General features: G+C 28.4%; 1 protein-coding gene across 1 annotated transcript; it reads right to left on the bottom strand.

Annotated features, from left to right (window-relative positions):
• Window positions 1–6,453: 6,453 nt before the first annotated feature.
• On the bottom strand, window positions 6,454–14,750 carry LOC129313998 (receptor kinase-like protein Xa21). The gene is made up of 6 exons (XM_054957380.1): window positions 14,747–14,750; window positions 14,097–14,168; window positions 13,054–13,197; window positions 8,323–8,394; window positions 6,923–7,659; window positions 6,454–6,825 (listed from the first exon to the last, which is right to left on the bottom strand). Exons 1-6 carry the CDS (start codon window positions 14,748–14,750, stop codon window positions 6,454–6,456), a joined length of 1,401 nt encoding a protein of 466 aa, XP_054813355.1.
• Window positions 14,751–18,181: the final 3,431 nt, after the last annotated feature.

Below are 18,181 nucleotides of genomic sequence, written 5' to 3' on the forward strand. Positions count from 1 at the left end.
AATGAGTTTACTTGGCTTGGAAATACACCTCTCTTTGATTATGAAAGTCAAATTTATTTGAAGAATTATGACAAGTGGGAAAGATGTTATCTTGAAAACAACAAGACACTCAAACATCAACATGTTATGGACCATTCTAATTTCAACAAACATGTATTATTGTCCCACTTCTTCTATGCAAAGGACATAAGAGTTTATTTGATTTCAAAATACAACACTATTTGAATATAAAATCAAATTTATTCTATGAATTGTAATAAAGTATGGCATAGTCAGATTCTAACAAACAAATCTACATCATAGTGTAATGTTTTTCCATAATATAATTGGTCCTTGCACCTCCTTCCCCATTAATTTGTTAGTCTACATTAGTTAATTTTATTCCATGAACCTATCAATCTTGTGCCATTTTCTTTACGCCAAGGGCAGAACATCAACTTTTTACTCCACATTAAATGTAATTGGGCCCCGCACCTCCTTTCTATCAATTTTCACTTTGGTTTAGTCCCCCATCAAATAGTGATCCATTCCTTACTTTCATGCTTCCAATAATATTATGTCTTATATGTATTATATTAAAAAAAAAACACACACACACACAAACACATTATCAACTATATAATTCTTCTGCACATTTTAAAAATATATAATTTATTAGTTCATTAAAATATTTTTATTAATTAACATTAAATTTTTTTAATAAAAAAGAATGATACATAATATTTATATACACTCATAAGTCTTTTTTTCTTTTTTATTTTAAATAAATTATTTAAAAAAATTAATTATTATTAAAATTGATCATTTGAATTAATATAGAATATTTTTTGTTATTTAATTTGCATATGATATTAATTAAGATTATTCTATGTATGCCAAATATTGTCTTTGAATTTTCATCATATATATTGATTTAATGCGTTTATAAAATTTCAATATTTATCATATTCCCCCAAATCATCAATATCTAATGGTTCTCAATTTTACATAATTCATTATAGAAGAAACCTAGGTATTAAGTTTATGTGTTTAATAGATTTTGTCAATCAAATGAGTGTAATTGGTTTTAAATTAAAAATAGAAAATATTAATGATAAGAGAGAGATAGAAAACTTTAATTAACACTATATATTGATTTCAAAAATATAATTGGCCCCCTTAAGTTCAAAATTTTGTCATACCCCTGCTTTATATAGTGAGTATATGAATTAATATGAATTACACTAATAAAAAGATAATCACATATGATTTTTCTTGACATGTGAGTTACAATCAAACAATGACAAAGACATATATTGTTGTCCCAGTTCCTCCACGCTAACGACTCATGAGTTTCCTTGACTTGAAAATACACCATTGATTGATTATAAAATGAAATGTATTATAAGAATCATTAGAGAGTAATTTGTGGCATGGTCAAATCCTAATAAAAAAAATCCACATCATTGTGTATAGTTTTTCCACGATATAGATATATGAGTTGTCTTGACTCTTGACTAGAAAAATTATGCATAAAATAGATTCTCACCATTTCATGATTTCTTTTTCTCATTGGCCATATTAATAAGTCCTGTAAAAAGACAAGAAATCACTCCAATTAATAGAACCTCCACATTATCAATGAAATGTTTAAAATTAATATCAATAAATTATTTTTATTCCATTGACATATCATTGTGACATTTTCTTTATGCATGAGTATATGAATTGATATGAGTTACACTATAGGAAGATAACCACCATTTATAATTTTTCAAAAGTGTAATTTTTGAGAATAAAAAGTTTAGGTAAATTGGGTCCCGATGGCTCACCAGGACCATAATATATCTCCGGTCTCAAATAGTGCTTATAGAGGTATTTAAGAAATATAATTTAACAATCACTTAGCAATTGAGTGGATGCATTTTTTTTCAGTTAAATCTTTCTAATTAAAACAAAATAGATTGGAGGTCGGTCATGATTATATTTAAAAGAGTTAAATATAATAACAAATAGGACTTATAATATAATGTGGATCTCAACTTTGATTGAATTTAAAAGTAAGTATAACGGTGCTTACATATTGATATCAATGCCAAGTCCTAGGAATTGAAATAATAATAATAAAGAAGTTACAATATAAGAGAGTTGTTAACTTGGTGTAGAACTCTAAATCCATATCTCGTTAAATAACGTTCTCACACGGTATTTGATTGTTGATAATATTGTTAACCAATAATTCTAGCATTTCAACAAGCATTTTTTGCCTCCCTTAGTTAATGTGTTTTATTTCAGAATAATAATGATAATGAATTTCATTTCTGTGTCTTTACATTTTTTTTCTAAGTTTTATATTATTTTAAATGATTTATGAATTACCAGAAAATTTTTGGGAAAATGAGAGAAAATTCCCATTAGAATATGCAAATGACAATGAGATCCTACAAAATGCTATAATTCTTCTCAAGTTCATCAGGACCTCTTTTACATTAATGATTTTTGGTAAAATGACTAAAGTACCCTAGTTTTAAAAAAGTAAATATGAGTAACTATTTTAGTTTAAACAATAACTATTTTTCTTCTAGCAACAACTAGAATGAAACAGGCAACTACAACATCCCTTGTACAATTTTTTGATTCACTAAAGTCTAAATTATCACTAGTGCAAAAAGAGTTTTTCACCACAGTTAAAAAGCATCTTTTGCGACAGAAAATAGTGTGGTAGAAACAAGTGTGGTAGTAAATGCTATTTTGCGCCACAGTTCATGAAACTGTGGCAAAAAATGTCATTTACTACCACAGGTCCAAGATAGACCTGTGGCTGTAAATGGTGAAAAAGAAGCATTTACAGCCATAGGTCCATTGCAAACCTGTGGCTATAAATGGTTGGCATCACTATTTATAGCCACAGTTATTGTGGTCGTAAATGGCATTTTTTGCCACAGTTATATATGGTCGTAAATTGTTTTTTTTAATAAAAAGAACCATTTGTAACTATATACATCCCTTACTAATTACAAAACATGCATAAATACATAACATCAGCTCTAGAGACCAGTACGAACATATCAACTAAATATATGCATTTCCAATACAAATATGTATAAACTATTTGCTCTAGTCTTGTTAATTCTAGGAAGAAATTAGACCAAATGTTACATATATATCTCATCTCTTACTTAAAATATAGCTCTAAACTTTTGAAATGTTGCAAATTCAATAAAATTCAAGTATAACACAAGCTTCAAAATATAAAGCATTAAAAATATATTATTACCTTATCAAATGAGTTGATAATGTCATGTTTGAAATTTTTATATTCTTATTAATGGAAAATTTAGAAATACTATTTAATTAATGATATTAGTCAAATATGAGAAATGATTTTTAGAAGATATTGAGAGTGATTATTTGATGGAAAGAAATATTTAAAAGAATTATATTAATATTATTGATTAGGAAATACCCAAAAGAATTAATTATAAGATCTAAATATTAGAGCCTTTTAAGACCTTCATTCTTCTTATCAGTGCCAATACTCCATAATAATTAATTGCCAAAGCCCATTATGAGCCCATGTGACGGAATTTATTTTATTTTTCTCTAGTAGATTAGTGTCTTGAATCAAAAGAATTATTCATGGGTCACGTGGAAGCATTAGCTCTAAACATGTAACAGATGAAAGTTAAAAAGCAAACTTTCATTCTTTTCCTTCTTCATTTTTGGATACAACAACGTGAGTGGGAGAGAGAAAGTGAGTTTAGCTTCCGTGGAGTTTCAGAGAGTTTAGAGAGAATGACTATAACTCAGCTAAATACTATCATTTTTAGCTCAAAATCCACATGCAAAACTAGAATCTAGACCTACTCAACTCAAGCTTTCATTTAAACCTAGTAGTTCATGGAGATTTTCAAAATTTAGAAGGAGCTTAGGGAGATAAAGTCTATAAACTCAAAGCTATGGAATGCTTGGAGTAAGGTAAGCATAAATTTATGAATTTTTAGATGTATTGATGAGTTTCATAAATTAAAATATGGGATTGAAAAGTACTTGTCAAATGTTTAGTTTAGCTTTTTTTTTAACAGCTTACTTATGGGTATTATGAGATAAGAAAAATGATTGGAAGGTATTATGTATATATATCCACTTAAGATAGGATTAAGAAAATTAAAAATAAGTTTTGCCCTGTTATTTCAATTATTTTTGTTGAACAAGAGAATAACGATTTATTGAAGATTTGAGAAAAGAAAGAAAATATTTTTTTCTATGGGTGGAGAGTTCCATCTATGGCTAATATAGAAAGTTAAAGCGTGATTTATTTCTTGATTTTGGGTCCATATTTTCCCTGACTAGAAATTTGGTCCTCTTCTTGTGAACACTTCTATTAATAATAATTTCATAGCTATATACATCCACTTTCGTGGAAACAACTCCAGCATATGCATATTCTGTAATAGAATTGGATTCAAGCAACCAAAAAATCAATTTCTCACTCGTAATCAAAATTTATGAACTAGAATAAATTTAAAACACACATTTTTGTCAATTAAGAAAAATGGTTGAAAAACTAATAATTTATATTGTTGTTTCTTGTGGTAATTATTACAATTTTTTTTCTATAGATCATTGCAACAAGGCAATCCTTGAAAGACTTGTATTTAGATCCAACAGAAAATTATAGAAAACTTCCACGAATGCAATAGGATTTTTTTATATAGATATATATGTGCATGCTAGAGTAAAATACATGTCGTATTGATTTTCATCCCCTCTCTCTCTCTCATATCAAATACATACACATAAAAATAATTAAGGAAGCCAAGCTCAATGAACGCAAAATGCATAAAATAAGAAATCTCTTTGGTTATCTATTTTATATGGGAACCTGCCTCAAATAAGAAATTAGGATACACACACACACACACACACACAAATCTACGTGAGAGTACTTTTCTCTATAGAAAAATTTGGAACAAATGGTTTCAAATAATTTATTTGATAGGTGACTTTAATGTCATCTGAATCAACAATTAAACTTCTTGTATATGGAGAGACTAAATCAAGAAGATCTAATGCTTTGGGGAACAAATGTAGCATTGCTCATAGAAAGTAAGGAATATCTTTTATATTAATCTTCTATGTTATTTCTAATTTAGATAATAAGTGATAGAGCATGAAAGATTTCATATGTATCATTTCATAGAGTAGTAATATGAGCCACCGTGAGGTTTGCAGGATGACCCCATAGCAAGTTGCAGGTTTTTCAAGTTAGGCTAGCATAACCTGCATCCTTGGTGGGTTGTATTTCTTCCTGAGTTGGTGGGTCAACCCACGACCCACCAATAAAATATATTTTTAATAATGTTTTCCAATTTTAACTATTACAAATTTACCTTTTTTCTTTTTTTTTGCCGTTAAAAAAATCATATCTTCCCCCAAAAACAAATTATCCAAATAACAATAAAACTATTTCTAAGTCAATAAAAAACACAATACAAATTTAAATTATATGTGAATCTGTCTAAGAGCCAAGATAGAGGCATATATAAAACTAAAACTGACGGTGCTTTCCATTCCGGTGGTTTTTCTTTCTTTATTTTCTTTTCTTTTTTTTTTAAATCATTAGTGCCCGCAGACACTACGCGCACATAAGGAGGTCTGAAATATTTGGCCCCCCCAAAAAAAAAAAAAACCAAAGTCTGAAATAAATGGACACTATTTTGTATTAAAAAAAAGGATGTCCATGCATTGGACACATAGTTACCACAGTAATTTTAACAGTGATTTAGGTATGTCACATTCATTTTCAATTGCTTTCTCTCTCCCTTTATTTTTGGCCTTTGTTTATTCACCTTCATATTTTTTGGATTAATTTTCCAATACTTCTTGCTTTAATTTTTTTTTCAATTTAATCATGCCATATTTGCAAATTATTTCATAATTATATTAAAATTTCAACAATAAAAAATCAAAAACCTTTTTAACAACAATCATACCCAACATGTATTATATGGGATTAAATTCTATTTTAGTAAATAATTCATTAACAATTTAAGGAGTGGAATTTTCTGTCTATTTTTTTTTTAAGTTGGTTGGCAGACCCATATTACCAGCATTTAATAAGGTGACTCCAATGTAATCTAAAAGAAACTAAGAAAGGAAAGCATTCTCAAAATACAAATGCAAAAAGGACATGGTGAATCTAAGTTTAGAATAATTACCAGGTGCAATATATCCAATTATAGGTATCGTCTCTGTATGTATTTTAGACTGCCCTTCATCTAAAAGTTTGGAAATCCCAAAGTCACTCACATGAGCAACCATATCACCATCCAACAAATTGTTACTTGGCTTCATATCACAATGAACTACTAGTGCTGACAAGCTATGATGGAGATATTCTAAAGTAAATGCTGCATTTATCATTATATTCAGCCCTTGTAGAAAATTCCAACAATAGTTATGAGAATACAATCATTTTTCAAGACTCCCTTTAGGCATGAACTCCATTATCAGGCACTTGAAATCAACATTGGAACAACTACTTATGATCTTCACCAAATTATAATGGCACACATTGCGCATTGTGTTGCATTCCACTTCAAAGCTCCTTGACATTTTCTCAGAATCAAAATTAAATACTTTAATTGCAACCATCATCCCATTCAAAAGCTTTCCTTTGAACACATCACCATAACTCCCACTTCCAATAAAGTTACTCTCATCAAATCCATTAGTTGCTTCTAGAATTTCAAAATAAGAAATCCTTCTTTGTCCTCCTAAAATTGGTGAGTCCCTTTCGAAAGAATCCCATGAATTTGGTTGTCTTTGTTTAAAAGAGGATGCCTAAAACAGTCAAAATTGTTGACACGAATATGGGTAATTTGCACTTCAATAAAAGTGATTTATTGAATGACCTTTTTCCTTTTCTACAAAGAGGTACTTTTAGTTCTTGTTTACCACAAAGAGCTTCATCAATCATAAAAGATTCAGCAGTCAAATTTTTGAAAACACCTCCACTGGGAATCTCTCCTTGTAGTTTGTTAAATGAGAGATTGATAAACTTTAGATAAACAAGTGACTCCAAATTTTTGGGAATCTCACCAGACAAATTATTATGGGAAAGGTCCAAATTCATTAAACTTGGAATATTTCCGAGTAATTTGGGAATATTTCCTCGCAAATTGTTATATGCTAAGGAGAGATTTTGCAAAGTTTGCAAGCTATCCATGGTTGAGGGAATGATTCCTAAAATATGATTTCTTGACAAATCCAATGACACAAGAGCTTTTAAGTTGCCGATATTGAGTGATAGATTTCCAACTAAACTATTTGAAGACAAGTTTATGATCAATATGTCCTTCAAATTCCAAAAAGAAAAGGGAATTTCTGAAGTTAACTTGTTATTGTCCAGGTGAAGTTCTCGTAAGGAGGTAACATTTCCCATGCAATGCGGCATTGATCCAGAAAACTTGTTCTCACTTAGATATAAATAAGCAAGTCTTGGCATTCCACATAGCTCTTCAATGATTGCACCATGTAGCTTATTACCTTCAAGACTCAAATACTGAAGATCTTGTATGCTACTAATTGTTGTTGGAATCCTTCCAATCAAACTGTTTTCTTCTATAGAGAGTTTATACAAATTAGTGAGGTTCCCATAATTTGATGGAATATTACCTGATAAAATTTTTTTAATGAGATCATAACTTAACTTTTCAAAGTCGATATGTTAAAAAACATTTTGGAAGTATAGATCTATACTAAATTTGTCCTGTGACAAATATAACATGTCAAGCTTACAAAGATTTCTTATTCCCACATATGTACTAAATCTAGGAGCAAAATAGGAAATGCAGTTTCAGTAAAGTTATTTGAAGTTAATACTAAAAAATAATGAAATAGAAAAGTTTGTGTAACTGTCTTAATATAGCAAAGATGTTTGGTTTAATGTTGAGGGGTCACAGATGTCATCCACCTAGATTTTAGCTTTCGGTCCATATATATATATATTGACAGTGAAGGATGGGCACATCATGTATAAGTGAAAAACGAACTTTGTTTAATTGAAAATAAAAGATGGAGAATTTCTTTTTGTCCTATAGTTTTGACCAATTCCAAGCATAAATTATAATTAAAATATCATTTCTAAGAAACAAAAGTTAGAGATTTGATAGAGTTAATAATATATCCTTGAAAAGTAATTGTAATCTAAATATTAAAATCGAAGCATAGTGAAGTTTCTATTGCCTCTTAATTTGCAGTAAGAAAGCTCGTTAAGATTTAACCACGACAATCAGGGAAGCAGGATTAATTAGCGATTATAATTTATTGTAAGGATACCTTTTAAGTTATTGTAACCAAGAGTTAACATTTGAAGCATGGTTAAGTTTCCAATATCTCCTGGTAGATCTCCTGCAACAACAGAAAATCATAATGCTAAGAGGTTTATAAAGTTAAAGATTATATATTGAAAGAAAAATGAATAGCAAGTTTGTGGATACAATTATATGTTGTTTGAACTTTATTTTGTAAATTCAAACGTTAATGACGTATAGTAAAAGTGAGGGTACATAAACACCGCAAGGTGGCAGATTTTATGATCCTGAAATTTCATGAAATGGATAAAACGAGATGGCATACGGAACTTTGTAGAGATGATTGACTATAAGCATATATATATATATATATATATATCCAAAAATTGTCAAAATCAAAATATATTATCTTTGATAATATAGTAGTTACTGTCCATAAATTCAGCAGTTTAAATTAGATAAGAAAGGGGTATTTCAAAATCATATTTGTTCTGTAGAAGAAAAATGGGTAACATGTGGCGCTCATATGGCTCCACAATCTGGCTTGTGTAAGGCTCCTCCTATGCAACTAGTCAACGCTACATGACAATGTGGAGAAAGTAAGGAAAATAATATCTATCAAAGAGTTTGATTTTCCATTTTACTATAAAGTAAATTGAAAATAAAAAATTGAACAACAAATTAAATATATTGAAAACAATTTTTCCTAATAGATTATATTGAGGTTTATTTATGAGGCAACAATTAGATAGTGTTTTAGTATATCATTGTCATATATCAGTGTGGAAGATGGACTTGGAGCAACTGGATTTAGACAATTAAAATTTAAAAATTATACAAATTAACTTTATATTTACTAATACAAAATATCAAATTCTTATATTACTTTACATATTTTCCAAACAGGTTTACTACATTCTACTGAGATTTTGTATTTCTTTATAAATATAATTCATTTTTCATGGAGGATTTTTGTTTTAATGAAAATAAGAGATGTGGACTTCCAATTTATTCTGCAGTTTTCATCAGTACCAATACACAAAAGTGCAATAAAAATATATTTGCTATGATTAAATTTAGATATTTGACATATTCTGGTAATACGTACCTGTCAAAAGTTTTCTTCTAATTTTAACACCTTGAGATGCTTGAATTGTGCCCAACTAGATGGTATAGCTCCAAATAAGTTGTTGTCTTGAAGAGCCAAATATTGTAAATTTGGAAGTCCATTGCATATATTAGAAGGAATGCCTCTTGACAAATTATTCCCACTTAAATCAATCTCTTGCAACTCAGATATATTGAAGATTGTTGACGGTATTTGACCAGAAAACTGATTGAGGTCTAAATATAGATTTGTCAAGCTTTTAAGATTACCAATCTCTTTGGGAATATCTCCTACAATGTGATATAGAAAAGACCAATTAAATTTATTATCATTGTTGAAAAACTTGTTCCTCCTCAATTTAAAATTTTGAAGTAAATTTAGAGAAGCAATGAACTAGTGGAGTTAATTTCACTAAAGTGACAGATGACTTTGAATCAAATAAAAAATAAGGGGAACAACCAAGCTATAATTGGAGTAAATCATAAAATGAGCATGACAACCAATAAAAGACCAAAATTTATTGTGATGAATCAAAATATAGCTTTCAAAATTGCAAATAAAAGGAGAAAAGATTATAACGCTCTTGGACCCTAATAGAGTTGCAAATTTATTTCCTTTTGGTATGTACTATCATTTCAAATAAAATTATAGTATAACAATTTCTGGTTTGTGCAATGACGGCAATTAGTGGCTATTAGGGTGAAATAACTGTATGAGCACAAGAAATTATATGTTAAAATATGTCACTTGTATTTTTAAACTTCGGTTAGTATTGACAACTAAAATAGGCATTCATAATTCAATTAAGATGGAAGGAATTTTTCAAGATCATACATATTTAATGGACCATTTTTTCTTGGCAAGAAATATATCCCACAGCATATATAATATCACAAGATGGATTAAAGTTCAGCAAATTTTAATATAAAAATTGGAACATAGTCTTGTCATGTTTTTTTCAACAATTCGCTAGATAGACGCATGAAGAAAAAAATAATATAACCAGATAGATGGCCAATTCAAAAATAAAATATTACAATTCATTCTTAAAATAATTAAATCTAAATAAAAAAATAAGTATGGCTTTTTTGGCTTTTATATATTCTCTTTTATTCTTTAATTTTTAATAAATATTTTGTTGAGCTTCGCATAACTCAAACAAATATTTTATATTATACGCACAGTGATGGTTAACACAGGTTCCTCACATTTATTTTACTTTTTAAAATTTCTTTGGATATGTTTACAATATTGCACTTCAACATGCATGTAGACAAATATTGCCTATGAATGACAAAAATATCTGCAAGTTAGTTTAGGAATGCATCTTGCAATATAACAACAAAACAAAAATTACAAAAACTTTTTTTTTGTAAGAAAAAAAGTACGAACATTGTTATATATTTTCTTATGCTAACATATTTTATTAAATAAAAAAATGAAGAGCACTTATATCATTTACTGAAAGAGTACTTTGTAACTTAGAAGAAAGATCCAAACCTTCAAGCCTAGTCAAGTTTCTAATACATATTGCAAATGAGTTTTGAAGCATAAAGAAGTATTCAGATTCTCTAATTTTATTTTGGTTGTGCTAAGTTATTTGTATTTGTATTTGAATTAGTCAAGTTTCCAATACTTAGTAATGTTACAAACGAATTCTTACATAATATACGATGTGGTTAATTATTTAGCATCTAAGAAAAAAAAAATTGAAGTCTCTTTATCTTTCCTACAATTTGCCCTACACCTCAAATATAATCAAATCTTGGCATTGTGCATTGTGGAACATGCTTACCTCTGTTTTTTAGCCTAAAAAACAGCTATGTTGATTCTGGTTTATACGGACTACAGTTTTCTATTTTCCAATTTATTAATTCTGTTTACAGTTTAAGGGAAATGGCTGATATGGAGATTTTATATGTTAATATTGATGTATATATTAACATGGTCGCATAAGTGATTGTGTTTTCCAACAGACAAAAGGAGAACAAAAAGCAATAAAATGATCGATAGTACCAAACTATCATTTACTAACAGTATATCAAGTTTCCAATGCATCTTTATGTTGCCAAACAATTAATTAAAACCCAAAAATAAAGTCATATTAAAAGTGAAAATGAATAAAGCATAATATACTGAACAAACGATATCAGACCAAATCTTTCTTGATACAAAGGAACAGATTTTGTAACTTTTAAATTTCATGAAACGTGTTAAAAGGATGCAATATAACTTTATTAGATGACCGACAATATTAAAAAAAAAAAAAAACCTAGACCACTGACTTTTGGAATGTATCCCATGAGAAGATAGTGTTATAAGTGAAGTAGTTAACTAGCACATCCAAAATCATTTTACATGTGCCTCAATTTAATTTGCAAAAACTAAAAACCCCTTTCATAAATTCAACAGAAAAAATTAAATATTATATTGTAAAATAACAAAAAATGCGGTTCAATATAAATTAAATATTTTGAATCATAACACAATTCACAAGCCAAATACATCATATTAGCTTTTTATACTTTTGGATAAATTTTGTTAAAAAATATAATATGTCATTTAAATTTCACTTATATTGAACTTTATCACTATACTCAATGTTGTTGAACAATTTTTCAGGAAAATATCACATCCAAAAGACTAACTATAGAAGATTTAAAGACATTTTTTAATTTCTTTCTAAAATAAAAATTCTTAATAAGTACATATATCTTTTAAGATATACCTATTGCAACAATGTATAAAAAGAAAAAAGCTATTTTAGAGTGCAATTGAACTAAGAAAATCAATGATACTTTTATTAACAATTTACGTTTTTTATATGAAACGTTGTCTCACATCTAGAATCCTAACAATAGTGATGTATCAAAACCATTAATTATAGAGGAATTTATATTGACCAATTAATGGAAGTTAAAATTGGAAGCAAAGCCAAATATTATAGTTATATCATGGTAGGTAGCATAGAGTGGTGATATAATCCAATAGAAAATGTGAAATATATCGTCCATGCTGCTGTAGAACTTTTGCAGTGTTGCATATTATATATTGTTCATTTTATCTGACATTAGAAATAAAGTATTTCGGCAAGCCTAATCTCTAGTTCAAACCAATGTTTGCAAAATTAGTTAAAAAGAATCATTCACATATAACAATAGAATTTCTAGAACACACACAAATTTATAAACAAAAGGAAAAACAGGAAGAGAAATGCACACAAATATATACTGAGAAAAGAACTAACGAGGGGAAAAAAAAAATAGTAGCTAGAACATCATAATTTGATGAAAATTACCTAGTATATTGCCTGGAAAAAAATTAACGCTTAAAGATATAAAATTTAACTTTGTCCCATAGCAATTATATTGATAATATTTTCCACGTATTTGATTAAGATATAAGAAAAATTGTTTAATGTTTCAAGTGTTTATGTATGGTAATATTTTAAAATAATCTAACTTTTAAAATTTACAAGAAACGTTTCGGGTTCATCCTTTTTCTATAAACTTGTTAATGAACCACTTGGAGACCCTTACTTCTAGTGGCGGGGACATATATTTATATGATATAGCTCCTGAATGAACTTTCCCAAGAATAACACAAATATGATAAAAAGTTACACGGCATGATTAGTTGAAAGTGTACCTTCAATGTTATATTCACCAAGGTCTAGCTCTTGAAGTTTTGTCAAGTTTCCAAAATTCCTTGGTATTTGGCCAGACAACTTGTTAGATAAGAATTGTATAATTTTCAAGTTTGTGAGCTCACCAATTGTTTGAGGAATATTTCCTGCAATATGATAATAAAAAGACCACATTATTATGAATTCTCAAGTATAAAATTATGATAAAAGAAAAAATACTTATGAAAATAATTTTATGAATGCATTTTCTTAAAGTTATTGTGATTGTGATATAATAACTATTGAATTTGTATTTAAAAGAAACCGGGGTCTAGGAAAATAATAATAACTAATTTCAGCTCTATTGTTAATTATAAAAAAGTTATAGGAGAGAAAAATACATTATCATAAATATAAAAAATTTGAAATTGTCCTTATTATATATTATGGTTCATAAATGATTAGATAAATACAAAAAGGGTGCATTTTTGTGTACTTCCATTGTTCGTGCAAAGGCAAGGGAGGGAAATTGATATAGGTTAGGAATGGAATTAATGGTCTTTAACAAGGGTAAAAAGTAATTTTAAATAGCTAAGATGCACCTTTTAATAAATAAAAAAGAATTTTAGAATCTTTGATAAAGTATTTTTAAAAAGAGTAAAAAATTCAATTTAAGTGTATACTTCTGGAAATTATGTGATAGTTTATGAAATATTAATAAAATTAAATATAAATGAATATATTTCACTATAAAAATGAATCATAAATAATATGAGAAGGTTCTAACAATATTATCAAAACTCACAACTATTGATTCAATAACTCTATTATGTGATGATGTGACGATGTGGAGAACGAAAAGGGAGTTGCTCATAAGAACAAAAACAAACAACCAATAATCTATTGGTTCAAAGTCTCAATATAATTTATACATAATTTATCAAACTATCATAACATATCTACAATGTTTAGGTTTGTTAGATCACCAATTTTATTACAAATATTTCTTGTAATTTAGCAACAGATAAAATAAACATAATAACACTATGATTTGTTAGATACATACCTTCCAAGTTATTGGCAATAAGACGTAACAATTGAAGCTCAGTCAAGTTTCCAATACTTCTTGGTAAATGACCTGAAAGAACATATTGATACTTGTTGACATAAGGGACACTTTAGTAAAACACCAATTGTCTTATTTGTATTGAGAAATCACACATTAGTTGGGCATAAGGTATTTCCAACATTTTCACATAGTTTAAGAAAACATTCTTACATTGTTAACTTGTTAAAAATAATCATAAGTTTCCAATGTACAGTTTTTAATTAAAGGAATGGCTCTAGAACCAAAAAATAATTAAAAAGAAATAATCCTCATTGACCTTATAATATATATATATATATGGCTAATGAACTATCCATCTAATTAATTTGCCTCACCTTACATTTCACACACACACATATTCCACTAATGATTTCACATTGTTTGCAACTACGCTTAAGTATAATGATCAAAGATAATGATTTCACATTGTCTAAATACGTAGCTGAGGGATCTAAAGTATAATGATCAAGATAGTAAAGATGAAATGTAAATAATGGTTTCCATATTGCTCTCAAGAGCACCAAAACTCCAAAAGGCAGAAAGCAAGGCAAAGAAAACCATGGGCACCGATGTGAATGGGTTCATATTTTTTAAATTTAGAAGATCACCCATTTCCTTAGAATTAAGCCTCTGGATATGATTAAAAGACCCAAGTGTAAAAGGACAAAAAGGAAAAACAAATGTTTCTAATAAGGTGCTGATAAAGTTTATTTAAAAAGCTAGAAGATATTAACATCTAAGACCATTATTTCCATACTTGTAAGATTGCAAATTATTTCAGCAATATCTCTTGTGATGTACATGACAATATAAAAAGCACATCGTTAAGAGCGGTGATGCATTGTAAAGCATGCAGATGCATGCAATTCACGCAATTGGCATCCTACATGGAAAGTGAGAGATGTTTTGGGTGGGATGGACTGATTAAGGTTGTTGCACATGGTCACTTTCTGTTTTACTATATTATTCCAATTCCCTATGCACTTTATCCATATTTTATATTACCATTGCAAATTTCCCCTCAATTTAAGTTTTTGGATTTGATTGAATCAAAATATAATCTTTTAATGTCAAAATAAAAAAATATATGCTCATATATACCTTTCAAGTCACTGAAATCATAATTATGCCTAAAGCAATACTAAAAACTGAGAGAAATTTTATTGACACAGCTGCACTGCACTAGTATTCTTATATTTTTTTTTTCCAAAAAAAGTTTGCCAAACATGTAAAAACCTTCTTGAATCATGTTCGAACACATCAGTTAATCGAATCAGTCATAGTGAAAGCATTTTATTAGTAAGTTTGAAATTGCTATATTGTCCTTTTAGTTAATAAAAAAAGTATTTTTAGAATCTTTATTTTCATCAGAATTAAAATTTAATTAAAGTCTATATTTTGAAAATATGGGGTGGTTTCAGGAATATTAATGAAATTAAAGGTTAATGAATATATTTTGCTCTAAAAATGAATCATAAATAATATGAAAATTTCTAACAATATATATCAAAACTCACAAAACAATTGGAATAAAATGTTACATATATAAATAAGGGGAAATTAATTATTTAGTCCTATAGATTCATAGAGTTTGTAACTCAATCTCTATACTTGAATTCAATGCAAGTTGATCCATATACTTATTTTATCAATCTATATACTAAACAATTTTAATATTTTTATTAATATTTTTAATTACTGTGAGTGCCACGTTGGACAAGTTACAAGGGACACAATTATTTTCCAACAAAATCAATGTTGAATAATATATTGTAATAACTTATCTGAAGGCACACTAACACCTATAAAATTGTTTGCAATGATTAGGATAAAGTATGAAATTATCCGATAAAATCAAAGATATACCTATGAAAGAGTTGCATGATAGTGACATATGCTCGAGTGAAGATAAGCCAAAAATAGTTGAAGGTATTTTTCTTGAAAGGTGAAGAAAATAATTAAGTATGAAAGCGAAAAAAATAAGAGTAGCCAATGAAAAGGTGAAGACAAAAGTTAAGTATTAAAAGAAATAAAGAATACGCGTGAAAAGTGGTTAACATAAGACACGTCCTTACGTCATCATGACTTAAAACAACAATAATTAATGGGTTTTTTTTAGATAATCATTTATATGTAAAAGAAAATTTTCACCCACATAATATGCATACTTGGAACCTAAGTATTAGCAGCATACAAGTGCCAAGTACATGTTTAGTCTCTAAAACGTCGGCTTGTACAAGTATATGACAATTACTAAAAATGTCAGGTATTTGCACCATTAAAAAATATAAGGCATTTTTGCTAAGGTATTTTTAATTTTTCAATGTATAATTAATGAGTATTTTCAAAAATACCCTTAATAAACTACTCAACTGAAACCTTTAAGTGAGATTCCCTAACTAAATAAGAACAAATATGAAAAGATAACATTAGCTTAAAGATGTAACTAACTTATTGAGACTGTAACTTTTTAAAAAATATCAAATGGGAGTGGTATTAATAAAGTAAGATATTTGGAGAGTTATAATCAAGTCCCAAATGAGAACACATTAATAATAAAACCCTAATGACAAAACAAATTGAGTAAATATCGAGATAGTAACTGTTTGAATAGTTTTACGTAGTTTTAACGTAACTATAGATAGGGATTCTATGAAACATGTGACGTGAAAACATTTTCCATCTAGCTAAAAGAGAATTGCAAAGAACATTCGATTATTTTATCTTACTCAAATTAAAACATATATTATCACCAATATATCATTGAAAAATGACAGTGGTCAAAGAATTATCAAACTTAATTTTCTTAGGGCAGGCTAATTTGAATAAGGAAGTATACTTTTGGAAAGTTGTTTTCATGCAATGCATAAAACGTGCTAACTATGATAATTCGATTTCACGTGCCATATAGGAAGACATGAAGTTAGAAATGCAAATCTTCACATAATCAATAACAATATTGTACGCTCACCTTTGTTTTTAAGCCCGAAAAAAAAATATATTGATGGAAAATATATCATGCAGATGCAATTGAGGCAGGCGCCACATGACCCATAATAACACAAAATATAATAACTCTTGGATTTTGATTAAAAGAAAATGGAAAAATAATAATGCTCTTAGGCAAACTAAAATCATGAATTCACACATAATAACTAGCTAGTAGAGTTATCAGCATTGTTCCAGTCATTCATCTCGGGAAGCTTCTGTACAATTTTATGTCAGAGCACCAAGAAAGGAGAATTGGTGTTGCACTTGAGGGTCACTAGCTAAAATCCACCTGTCATGAAAGCTGGAACCTGTTTTTTTATGAAGTTGAATATCAAGTTTATTCTCATCGATCACTTGTCTTAAAATAGTAGAACGCAAGTTACTCGTTCGAGTTTGGAAGTAGACACCATGTTAATTCAAATAAGTAGAATAGTAATTCGGGGATGAATATCATTACTTGTCATTAGTCATCGGCTTAATTCACTTCACCTCCCTCATAGTTTTCTATTAGCAAGTTGAGCACCGAGTCAAACTGGAGGGGGTGTTGGAAGATTGAATTAATTTGGTGATTAATTCGTTTTAATTACTTAGATATTGTTGATGACCCTAAAATCTATACAAAGGGTAAGTATATTTTAGAGGTAGGGTGGAATACTTGCCCAGGTTCAAAATTTCGTAATATAAAAACACCAAAAATATTATTTAATTACGTTATTTAATTCCTAAATTTGACATAAACACAAGAAAAGTCATGGTTTTCTAATAGATTGGGTCATCCAATTCCACCGGTTGTATTAGGAACTAGCTCTTGTTTAGTCCTCTACAATTTTCAAAACTGAACACTTAGATACAGGGACGTGTTGAAGGGGTTTTGTGGCCTAACACAAAAATTATTTTAGAAGCCTAATGCATTATTATTTTACCACTTTAAATCCTATAAAAAATTAAAGCCACAACAGAATGCTATCTCGCTGACTCAACTTGTCCTTTTGAATGTACTAGTGTCTTAGTCACACTTTCCTAACAATCACAATTTTAAGTAAAAGGTAAAA

This window comes from Prosopis cineraria, unplaced genomic scaffold, assembly GCF_029017545.1.
Source record: "Prosopis cineraria cultivar Desert tree isolate PC_DT_omini unplaced genomic scaffold, ASM2901754v1 PC6, whole genome shotgun sequence".
NCBI lineage: Eukaryota > Viridiplantae > Streptophyta > Magnoliopsida > Fabales > Fabaceae > Prosopis > Prosopis cineraria.